The 12,063-nt window shown below is 43.2% G+C and overlaps 1 protein-coding gene across 7 annotated transcripts in view; it reads right to left on the bottom strand.

Moving 5' to 3' along the window:
• The window catches only part of magi2b (membrane associated guanylate kinase, WW and PDZ domain containing 2b), a 61,027-nt gene that overhangs the window by 35,781 nt on the left and 13,183 nt on the right, over positions 1 to 12,063 (bottom strand). For 6 of the 7 annotated variants that reach the window (XM_028407400.1, XM_028407402.1, XM_028407401.1 and 3 more), the window contains exon 2: positions 9,617 to 9,733. In XM_028407400.1, coding sequence (XP_028263201.1) covers positions 9,617 to 9,733 — 117 coding nt within the window. Of the gene's footprint in view, positions 1 to 9,616; positions 9,734 to 10,958; positions 11,082 to 12,063 lie in introns of those variants that run through there. The other variant, XM_028407403.1, reaches the window with a different exon arrangement.

Here is a 12,063-nt window from a genome sequence, read left to right as displayed (position 1 = left end):
CCACAGAAACTCCACCAGCAAGGTGGGGCCGGTCGCCTTCCACTGGATACAGCTATTGATCTGTAAGATCAGAATGAAATTATTCTGCTGCCTACACCAGAGTAGGCAGAGCCTGCTGGAATACTGATGACCTGCTGATGGCCTTCTCCCACAGCTTCCTTCAGTGGACACATCAGCTGAGTCGAGAGAGGCAGAGAGAGAGTGCCTTGTTGGATCTAAGCTGGAAATATTGATCAACTATCTGGCGTTAAGATAGGCAGATAGGCCGACTCTTCTTTATTTCTTCCTTCCTTTTCACACATTTCTGCTCAGAGTAGTTTAGCACATTACCTGTTTTTTCTGCCACACTATTTCTCCCTCCCACTCACACTAAATACCTGTGAAGCAGCTTTTAATTAAAAGCACACGGCACCCAGTAATATCCGTACTCTGTTCCCAGATCTCTGTCTTTAAGCTTCATCTTTTCTATTCTGGAAAACCTTCCAGGTAGAGACCAAAAACCATCCATAATTGATGGACCCTTTGCGGGCGAATGCTGGAATTCCTAGAGTTCAGTTCATTGGATATTTTTTTCCTTTCTTTTTTTTTTTTGCACACACAAAATCTTAAATCTTTCGTTAATAAACATGTTAGATAAAGCAGGACAGGCTGCACGTGTCCTCAGAATAAAGAATGACAGTACACTGCACAGAGTGGAGGCAGCAATGCTCTTCTGAGGCCCAAAGCACTGCTGCTGTTGACTATTGATTGGATGTCGTGCTCTCGCTAATAAAGAATAAAGTCGGCTGTGAGCCAAAAATGGTCTTTGCATTGCAATCAGCCAGTGTATCCAAGCCTCTAAGAGGTGACGCTGCGAGTAGTATGAGCGCCACAGAGATTTATGGCTTAAATGACTTAAATCTATAATAGCACAGAAAAGCTTCGGAGCTGCCACTTTAGGGGGTGAAGACATTCTCTGCCTCAATCCATGAAAACTGAGCACTTCAGAATTTTTCACATTGGTGGGAGTGAGCGTGTCAAAGAAGGACAGACAGGCAGGAATGCGTAGAAACATAACAAGGAAAGTCCATTTGGAGCAAAAGCTAAAATAGCTGATATACTGAAATAACTCAGCTGGGTGTCAGATGATAAGGGGACAAAGACCTTTGCTAAATAATAGAGTGGCAAGAAAAACAGAAAGAAGCAGCAACAGAAAAGGAGACAGTGGAGGGGAGGGAACCTGATTGGTTAACCTCGCGGTGCATCCAGCCTGAGAGCATGCTTGAGAATGTGCACATGTATTCATACACATGTTTGTATAATTAGACAGGAAGTCATAAAAAGACAGAAGCAGAGCTGTGGAGATTCAGAGCTAAAAATAGATTATCGATGGACCTATTATCATAATTAAGGGTGGGGGGGGGGTCTCAGCATGAGTATGTGTGGGAACAAGAAAGTGGGTGCGGGGGAGGGGTCTCTGTCACATTAATTGTTAATACTTTATTCTACAGGCACAGAGCTATAGATATCATTATGAGATATCTCTAGAGTTATTGTGTAAAAAAAACCTCCTACATTATTTATAATACATTTGTAGCTATAACACATAAAACAGTTGTACAGTAATTGGACAAAGCAACACAGCCAGATGAGAAAAACTGGATACACATGGTCCCACTTGAGCCTCCAGCTCTGTATCTCAATGCTCATATACACGGACTGCGTCTGTCTCAAGACAAACCCCTCTCGGATCCTGCATCTCATCCATCACAGCCATCAGGCTGCCTTGGGATTTGAGTGAATTTGTTACAAAGGCCGAGGTAACACCAAATCTAACAGTAACTAAAAATATTCTCTTAAAGGTGAACAGGCGTGACACTCTTTCAAGAGAATCCCCAGGTGGACTAGATGAGGAGAATTCACACTTGCAGGTACAAAAGTGATAGCACACCTGTCTTCTGAGTGCAATCTATTTCCAACCCAACCTGGTAATGGCACACAAATAAAGAGAAAGATATTTTGTCTGTCATTGTTCATTCAACTCAATTGGTACATGCTGGTTGTTTTAGCCTTTTAACCCTGCTGGATGCTTTGGTGTGTAACTGAGCACAAAAGTCTATTAAAAAGAGTAAGAAATAATTCAAAGGACATTAAAATGTTCATATTTAATCTAACTGTGCAGCCATGAGGATTTTGTCATATTCAAAGGGAACGTCAGGTTTGATCTTTGCAACAGTAAAACCAGAAACAAAACGTGCTGTTGTCAAGACTCTGAATGTGTTTACCCAGAATCCTTTTCAGCACAGAGAAACCAGAGAACTACCTAGATATTTATACATCTCACATGTATCTATCTATCAAGCTCTTCCATCCACTCACTCCTGTTGGTGCTCTCAGTCCCCATTACACCCTCTCTGCTTAACCCCCCTTCCCCTCCTCTCTTCTTTTGTCTCTTCTTCAAGCTCTGTCTCGCACTTTTGTCTTACGTATCATTCACTCTCACTGTTCATCCCTCCTCCTCCTCCTCCTCCTCCTCCTTCCTTCTTCGTCAGTTGGCAGATGTGAAGTGTGACAGCGGGCCTATAGGAGAGGTATGATTGAGCACACACACAGGCATCCTTATTTACACTACAAAGCCCAGGCTACAGATGCAGCGACACAACATGGCAACACTCTGACAGGAGCGTCTGCTACCACGACAACACCTCAGTGCCTGGCAACGCAGACTTGCCATGGTAACAAGCAGTAACATCTACATTAGCTGTACAAAAATAATATTTATGATGATGACACGCCGTTTTGCGTGCACAGTAGTTTCATTAGTTACAGTCTCAGATCCTCAGCTTTGAGCCCTTTTGCTGTGCAGAGTTGCAGGTTTGAGCTCATCGCCACCTCACTCTTCATCCATCAATTTCTGTCACAGCCTGGCCACCGAGGGAGCTCACCTGTTTAACTCAGAGTAATTCAACTGGTGTTTAAACACAAAAGTTTGCTGCAGGCCAGGAGGACTGGGGGACTTGGAAGTCAGCCTCTTTAGTGTAAATCCCTCTTGGTGCTGGAGGATGCTCTGTTACAGTCAGCAGTGTGACAGTGTTTGTTGGATGGATACAAGATTGCTCAGATAAACCAAACAAGAGTTACAGTCGAGTTAAGATGTTGTGGTCTAAATCAAATCGCATAAAATATGTTATTCACTCAATTTTAATCATGTGTACTGTTTGAAATGAATAGTTGGACATTCTGGCTAATATCATCATAGTCTAGCAGTGTCTGATTCAGAAGAAATTTGCACCACCTCTAAAGCCTCATAACCATCGTCCTGTTTGTTTATTCTCTATAGCAAATTAACAAACACTTTGTGGTGATGTTATAGGGGATTTCGTGCAGGGCTACCTCTGCTAAGAGCAGTTGCCAGGCAACCAGCAGAGACTCTTTAGAAGGGACTTGTCTTGGCCAAGCAACAGTCCAGCACCTCCCCGCCCACCCCAACCTCCAACCCCCAAACTGTTGTTTTCACACTTGGTTTTTGTGACGGTGACACAATCGTGATACACCTGCTAATCTGTGAACTTTAGATTTAGTTACTTCTGGACACAGCTAGGCAACATTACATGCAGTCTTTATGTTAAACTTCACTAAAAGTCACCCTGCTCCTGGAGCATAATAATCTCGTCAACCACTTATGACAAAAATAAAGAAGAAAAAAAAATAAAGTCTATTTCTTAAAAAGCCAAACCATGTATTATGGATGATGTACTAAGGATCAAACTTCAATACTTTATCAATAAAAAATAAACTGTGTCTGTTGCATGAATCACTAAAAAGCAATTTTAACATGTCAGTTGGGAAATAGTAATATTTTTTTGCCGTGTTTCATTCATTTTGGCTAAATGCTTAAAATGTTTAGGGCTGCTTTCATTACTCAAACAGACTTGGCATTTTTGTCTCGACACTTATTTTATCAAACTGTTAAAGCAACACTAGGTAACATTTGGATGAATTGCTCGCAGGGTCTCTTTATAGTCTGATGTCTGCTACAACTGTCGTAAAACCTTTTTACACGCACAAGTTCCAAATAAATGACAGAGTGGATTAAAAGTATGGACTCATCACTTATTTCAACACTTTCTTCGGTGTATTCGCTGACTTTGAACTTGCTGTCAACTGACGTATGACGTAAATTAGGAACAATTTGTAGCCCTTTTTAGGTACCGGTTCCTACCCGAACCACGAGTTGATGCACCATCAGAGTGATTTTGGAAATAAAGTTTGGAGGCTGAAAAACGACATAGTTTAACCTATTAATAACAGAAAACATCATATTTTAAGCAAATGTATTATCTCACTGAACACTACAATTCAGCACTAAGCACACATCAGCCTTGGTTTTAGGATGACACATTTAGTTAAATGTTAAATTAGGAGCAAAATCTACAGACTATAAAAACAAATAGAAGTGAGTTTCTTCAACATTTAACTGTTGACTAAATCAAGTAGCCACTAAAATTCCTGAATCTCCAAAAACTCCAAATGAAACCTGGCAGAGATAATACATGTTAAGCAGCAGCATCAGGTGTGGGAGTTTCTCCTATAACCTGTCTGTCCGTCTGTCTATCTGTCAGGTCCACTAGGAGCTGCAGAGACAACTGTGTTGCTGAATGGATCAGCGTCTGCCGGGGCTGCTGCCTGGGTGACATTGAGAAATTACCCCTGTGCTGAGGTGTTTCCTGTGGTGATGGAAATCAGCCACGATAGGCTGAAAAGCACCTTTATTAGTCTACAGAGCTGACTGACGCAGGATGACAGCGGGGGTCATGATGATGCACACACACAGAGCTGGTGTGTAGAGTTTGGTATGCAGTGCATGCAGCTCTGGCTGTGTACGTTTGGGAGGAGCAGTAAAGATTGACCTGAGTAAACAGTCAAGCTTTCTAAGGTGTCAGTGCTCACTGACCATCACAGGACGAGCCGCTGACTGAGCGCCTGCCTCATTGCACACATTACTCTGATTGTAACAGTACCACTGATACTGGAGTGGAGTATTAGAGACAGCAATATAAACATAAAAGGTTTTAGAAGAACCTCATTCTGTGATTAGCTGCTGTGTGAGCTACTCACACAGAGGAGAGGAAAAAGAGATGACACCTGTCCAGAGCTTAACATGGAAAGCGCTTTGCAAACATAACCAATTCATTAATCATGTTCAATATTTGATACTTCATTTCATAAAATTCATATCATTCCCTGAGTTTCTTTCATCTGTGGAACAACATTAATCCAGTGCGTCAATCAAACTGCAGGGAGCACACAACCACATCAAAGCATGTCAGTCGGTCCTTTAACAAGAGCAAGCCAGCAGGCAAATCACCCCTTTAAGGAGAGAGTCCCTGGGGGCTGATGTATTTCTCTCTCCTACACACAAACACACACACCGAGGCAGCCACACACAATCTTAACAATGAGTAGCGTCCCATGATTCATTTATTAGCTCAGCCTGTTAAACCTCAACAAACAAACAGAATAGCCAAATAATAAAATACATATGTACTATATAGTGTACAGAAGAGAAGCCATTCTCTCACAAATACACACACACACCCAACAAATGAATCATATTTTTATCTCTTCACTGAACTTCACTATTATCATCATGACAAACATCCTCAAATAGCTCTTCCTCCCCATTTTTTCCCTCATTATTAGTCACAGTACCAAATTAGAAACAACTCAAAATCATGTCTGCATCAGTAAGTAATCCATAAACTACTGATGACTAAAATTTTCCAGTTACAAAACACTAAATCTACTCTTGGTTAAATTTCAGAACAAATTTTTGGACACAAAATCACAGAATTTTCTTCTGTCAGTCAAAATTATAAATGTAACACAGATGGATGTGGGAGAATTTGGTAGATAACTGCAGTGACAGTCTCCTTTGTAGAGGACATCTCTACAGATGAATGGGCTGAAGGTGCACATTTTGTCCCTGTGTAGTATGTGCAGATCTGAAGTCCAAATTGAATAGGTTGACACATTGGCAACCATGCTGTCCGAACCCAAAGGTTGTGAAAGTGTGAATGTACCAACGACTGTGAGGAAAGCAGAGAATACTACAATATGAGTCTTCAGCTGGCAGACACGCGTTCATCAGTCACACTTACAGTCATTAGTTCCCGAGCAGCTAAAAGGTGACAGCTTTTATTTTATTAACTAATCTGTAGACAAATTAAATTATCAATAACAACATGTTTTATTGGGCAAGATTCTATCAATTGTTTTCTTCTGTTGGCTTCAAAACAAAGTCACTGTAGACTTTCTTCCACATTGTATATAAACAGTGTAATTAGGGTTTGTATAAAAATCCCTTAGGGCTATAACTTATCCTTCATTTTACACAAATTTGCTCACACCATCACGATAGCCATCTTCATTAGTTGCTATCATTATCAGAGGCATCCTTTATCCCTATCACCATCACCATCCTAGCCATCTTGGCCATGTTCCTCATCAACATTTTTTCTGCTCCACCTCGGGTAGTCTCCAGAGAAGGATTCCCTGTCAGAGGCCGAGAAGCTGCGGGCAGCATGCGCCCAGAGCAGCGGATGTGAAGTGACAGAAGCTGCATGTATTTATAGGCTATCTGAGTAGAGAAATGTGCTGCTCAAGCTATATTTAGAGCCTTTTACTGATGTCTCTGAGTAGAGTGGAGGAGAGTAGATGGTTCTCTCGGGAATGACTTACGAGACTCCCTCATATCTCCTCCTACCCCCATTCAGTGCACGTCCGCGCTTCTGCTCCCCACAGCTCCAATGCTCCATCCTCCTCTTTCTCCCTTTCCATCCTCTGTCCACTCTCTTCTTCCCATCTCACCCGTGCAGATCTTCTCTGTTTGACTCCTCTCCTCCTGTCTTCTCCCCATTTCCTATCTTCTTGCGGAGCTTCTTTGCTCATGTCCACATCCATCATCTTCCCTCTTCTCTCTCTGTTTACTTTACCCCCACCACTCTGCTTCTTCCCTTTTATATTCCACGTCTTTTAACAGCCTGGCTCACCCATCTTCATGTGTATCACATTGCTCATATGAAGGACTCTTCTCTAAATTCTTCAAATGCAGGAGCTCATATTATTAAGTGATTATTCCTGCAAATAAAATTCAATTTGGCTGAAAGTTTTCTGAGCTCAAAGGCTTGAAATGAAGACAATGACAACAGAATTGTTACCACTGGGACCATAAAAAGTAATAGACACTGAGATGTGCTTTTATTTAATACAGAGCTGTATTATTATAATTACTATTGTTTGTGTGTGTTAGTTTATTATTTCTGATTCCTGATTCCAGCACTATGTGCTTTGTTGCTTTGGCAGTGTTGCCTCATTTCCAAAACCACTCATGAGCATCAAACTTCAATAACTATAAAAGTCACAAAGCGTTAAACAACAAACGTGTCTCAACCAGTTCCAGGTCTATTTGCATGTACTTCCTCAAAGTGCAGCTTTGAGCTCTCCCTGCTACCATACAGTTCCAGCTATTGATACACTGTTGGATGATCTGATGATCTGGATGATCTAAACTCACATGCACACCCATCATACTGTAGCATGAAGTTGCCCTTGAAGTTGTAGCCCTGCTTCACTTTGGCATGTGTGCTAAAATGTGAACACGTGCCAAAAGAAATACACACATGAATACACAATGTAATACCAGAATGCCAATTATAACATACAGTTCATTGCTTTTTGGGATGGGGGGATGATGTAACAGGATGCAGTATGTCAGAATGTGACACACACACACTTCCTTCCACGTCCTTGACAGCATGTTGTGATGCAGAGTGGCGTCTGCTTGTCAAGCTGACAGACCCACACTGACAGCATGGTCAGAGCACTGCAGACAAGGGAGAAAAACACTGATTTTATAATGCTCCAAACCACAACAACAAACAGCCCGCCAGGCACAAGCAGAGCAGCGCTCCTGACCATCATCCCTGTTTTTCAGTTGTCTGATGCTGTGTCATACTTGATGGTTGAGCAACGGCCTGCATATGTGAGTCTCAGACTGACATGCAGCCATGCAGTTAATCAGTATGAAACACCCTTACGTGCAGTATAGAGTACCTGCTGACCAAAGGCAAATTAAATCAGATAAGATGGTGAGATTAAGACAAATCTGGGGAATTGCTGAAATATTACATCTGTATTTAAATGGAACATTCAGCATATGATTCAAAGCTGCAGTGCAGGAGGTCTGTTCGTTGGAATTTCTATAATCTTCATTACACTGTATCAGCTTTGTTAAGTGATAGGCAGTTAATTATGGGGATGTCATTACTGCTTACACATCACACAGAATGACTGTCTTTCCATTCTCATAAACTGCTAAAAGATGGCTAAAACCGAAATGTATTGACAAAACCATGGTTCGTGCAACCAAAAAAGGCACGTGGCGTCCTTCAGCCTCGATAGGGCAAACGTGTTGAAGCTCAGCCAGTCCCCATCACCTCAGCCATCACCCTATCAGTCTGCCTTCACTGCACTATTACACAGCCAACAGTCTGAGTAAGGTAAGAGAAAGGAGAGGCAGGGGGGCAGAAGGGGAGAGGCTGTCTGGAGTTACAATTGAAAGAGAGAGAAAATGTAATGGAGTGAGGTGGTGACCAAAAGAAATCAGAGGCAAAGAAGAAGGGAGAGTTAGTGGGGTGATGAGAGAGAGAGAGAGAGAGAGAGAGAGAGAGAGAGAGAGGCCAAGGGACTGTGCAGCTGTGGGATCGTATTAAACAATCACTTCTGTGTCAGCGGCTCAACACACCGGCAGACCTCCAGCATAGTAGAAGCGCTCAGCCAATGCAAAAACAACTATCACTGACGTCAAAACTATCATGGATCCAAACCCCAACCTGGAAATCAGGTTATTAAAAAAGATACTAAAACATACTGAAACATGACCAGTGCCAAACATGTGAAAAACAGCACCAGCCAAAGTACACGTGTTGTGTGAAAGGTGTAATCTGCAGAGTCACAAGCTGCTCCATGTATGGACAGAAGACAGTAGTGCTGGGAATGGCATCCCCTTGTCAATCACCACAAAGACATCTCCACTCGACAAGCAAAAGGCACACAGACTGACAATACAGCCCATGTTCACATGTCACCTACAGGCATGAGGTGTTTGTCCAGCATGTAACATTTCATAGACATAAAAAAACGTTCTCCTAATTTATCCAAAAGAGTAATGTTATTATTATTATGTGTGTGTCAATGTGTGTGTGTGCTGAAGGGGGTAGGGCATCACGACAACGCAAGCCTCGAGACAAGAGGGTGGTTGCCGTGGAAACCTCAGGCTGAGAGCTCGGCAGCCGGACGACTGAGGGAAAAGAAGGAGCAATAGACAGTGAGAGACAGAGAAAGAGTGTGTGTGTGCGTGTGTGTGTGTGTGTGTGTGTGTGTGTGTGTGTGTGATGAAAAAACGAGAGGGCAACATCCCGAGGGCAAGATCTGTAGGAAGAGGATGGGGAAAATGATATCTAAGAAAGGCAATGGCAGACACACAGAGTGAGGCAGCAGAGAGGAAGAGATCAAGGGGAGTGAAAGAGCGATGGACGCCAGTAGGTGGAAGAGGGAAGGGACAGAGCAAACTCACAGGGAACAGTGCGGAGGTAGAGGTTGTCTCTGATGATCTGCTGGTGGTCGTGGTCCACTGAGCCCTTGGAGAAGCGCAGGTTGAGGTAGTGCCGCAAATCTTTGTCAACCACCCCCCCTAAAAGCAAAGCAAGAGAGATGTTAATGCTTGATAAGACTGGCAGGTCTTCATGAATCATGGTGCAACCAGTAGAAAAAAAGCAGCTGCCTGACCACTATTGTTTGTTGTGTTTATATTAGATATTTCAGATACCCTTCATCTTCAGTTGGCACAATTTTTCATGTGACAATGGAAGCAAACTGATGCAGTTCATCTGTATGTTGAAGGCGTTACAAAAGACACAAGATTTTGCAGTGTTTTATGAGGCAAAATGGCTTAATCAGGTTGAAAGCTTGAAATGATTTTCACACCAAACACACACTGACACACACACACACAGATCATAGTAATTGTGTAAACCAGTGATCCCCTTGGGGCTAAATGTGCAGTGTCAGCAGGTTAGGTGACAAAGCCCACAGAGGACAGAAGCTCAAACCTCCATGTCTTTTTCTGCTGTACCAGCTGTCCTGCCTGTCATTAAATCACTGAACTGAAACACAGTAAAATAAATAGCAAATACAAAAGACAGGCCATTATACAGTATGTGTGCGAAGACACTGTACAGTAATGTCCATGTACAGTTTCTCCTCCCTTCATCTTAAACCAAAGAAGCCCAGGAGGATGAGAGGAGGAGGAGAACTTATTCTCCATGCAACATTCTGTATTCAAGACTACCATATCTAACAGCAGAAGAGATGAGGTTACATGTCACGCATTCACAGAAGACAAACACGTCTTCTCGGTCATGCATACTCTGGTGACCTGTAAAACAGTCAACAGTGCTTGGCCTACTGGCTGAGATAAATGCAGCACCTTGGAGGATGAACTTGCTATGTTGAAGAACACCGCACAATCTGTGCATCTGACACAGGGGACTCTAAAATAATGTACCCTATTGGTATAACATTATATAAACTGGCACCATTTTAGCAAGGCACTATGAGGAGAGGAGAGGAGAGGAGAGGAGAGGAGAGGAGAGGAGAGGAGAGGAGAGGAGAGGAGAGGAGAGGAGAGGAGAGGAGAGGAGAGGGAAAACAAAGAAGACAGGTGGAAATCTTGATCAACATTATTAAGTGTGCTGCCATTTTCAGATGGGTAAATATCACATCACACAGCTATTTGTTTAGCCACAGGCCCTGGCTTTGACATGCACAGACACCAACACACACATTTATACATGCAAACCAACACACATCCAAAGAGAGACAGACAGTCAAGAGGAAAATCAGTGCAATCCAAGCACCTCATCAGCAGCTTGCCCAGATGTTGACAAAAGCGGCAGTCCTTTCTGCACAGGTACATGTATATCCACAGACAGCCTGTCCTCCCAGGCGTCCTCTAGCCTTGCACCCAACCACCGCACATCTTCTGCTGCCTCGGTGAAGCCTCACTCTTATCCCCCTCTGCCTCTGCTTCTCCACCGCTGCTCCAGCACACGGCAACCGGCGACAGCCAATTTTAATCCCACAGAAGAAAACGAACACGGGGGGGATGGGAGATGTAGAGAGGCACGGATAGATGGAGAGAGACAACGACCGTCGGGAGAAAAAAGAGGAGAAGGAGATGTGCCAGTGGGAAGCCGGGCTCCAAACAACCTACCAGCGGATTGGCCATATAGCTACCACAGTCCTGCAGCAGCCCCTATCTGCTGCCACTGTTACTGCACTGGAGTGTTTTGTGCAGGGAGTGTGTGTGTGTGTGCAAGAGACCGAGCGACAGAGAGAGAGAGAGAGAAAGACTGAGTGTCAGAGGCGAATGAATGTGTATGCATGTGAAAGCATTCGTAGATGTGTGTCTGTATTTCAGCGTGTGAGCGTGCCCAGATGCTCCCTGACATTCTTCTAATATTCTGCGTCTCACCCACCAGATGCTTCCCCTGTTTGACCTTGTGTTAACGTCACCGTCTAGAGAAAAATACTGTGAAATGCAGCAGCATATGTCACACTGAGGTTACACACCCAAACTCATGCACACACGGACGACTGATGAACTCACAGCTGCAGATGCTAGTGAAAATGCCTTGAGCGCTGTCTTCGGCAAGGTTTGGTCAAAACACAAGACATAAACAAACACCAACACAGAAACACACGCTCATGATATGAGCACTTGGCTCAGGGCACAGCTGACTGTGGAGGAGGGGTATATTTAAAGAGGCTTTATTGGCCTAACGGTTCAAATAGAACTAATTTAGCTTAAGCTCGATGCTGTAAACAGTACAGTTAACTTGTGTTTTTTGTAGCTGGCTGCTTCAATAAAGTGAGAAAATTCTGGGAGAGACAGTTTTATAGATTTACAAAAATTGTAGCGCATGAAGGGGAAGATGATGACAGCCCAATCAATCACAAACT

This window comes from Parambassis ranga, chromosome 6 (assembly GCF_900634625.1).
Source record: "Parambassis ranga chromosome 6, fParRan2.1, whole genome shotgun sequence".
Lineage (NCBI taxonomy): Eukaryota > Metazoa > Chordata > Actinopteri > Ambassidae > Parambassis > Parambassis ranga.
Note: the sequence above shows the minus strand (reverse complement) of the source record. Positions and strands in the feature narration are given on the sequence as shown.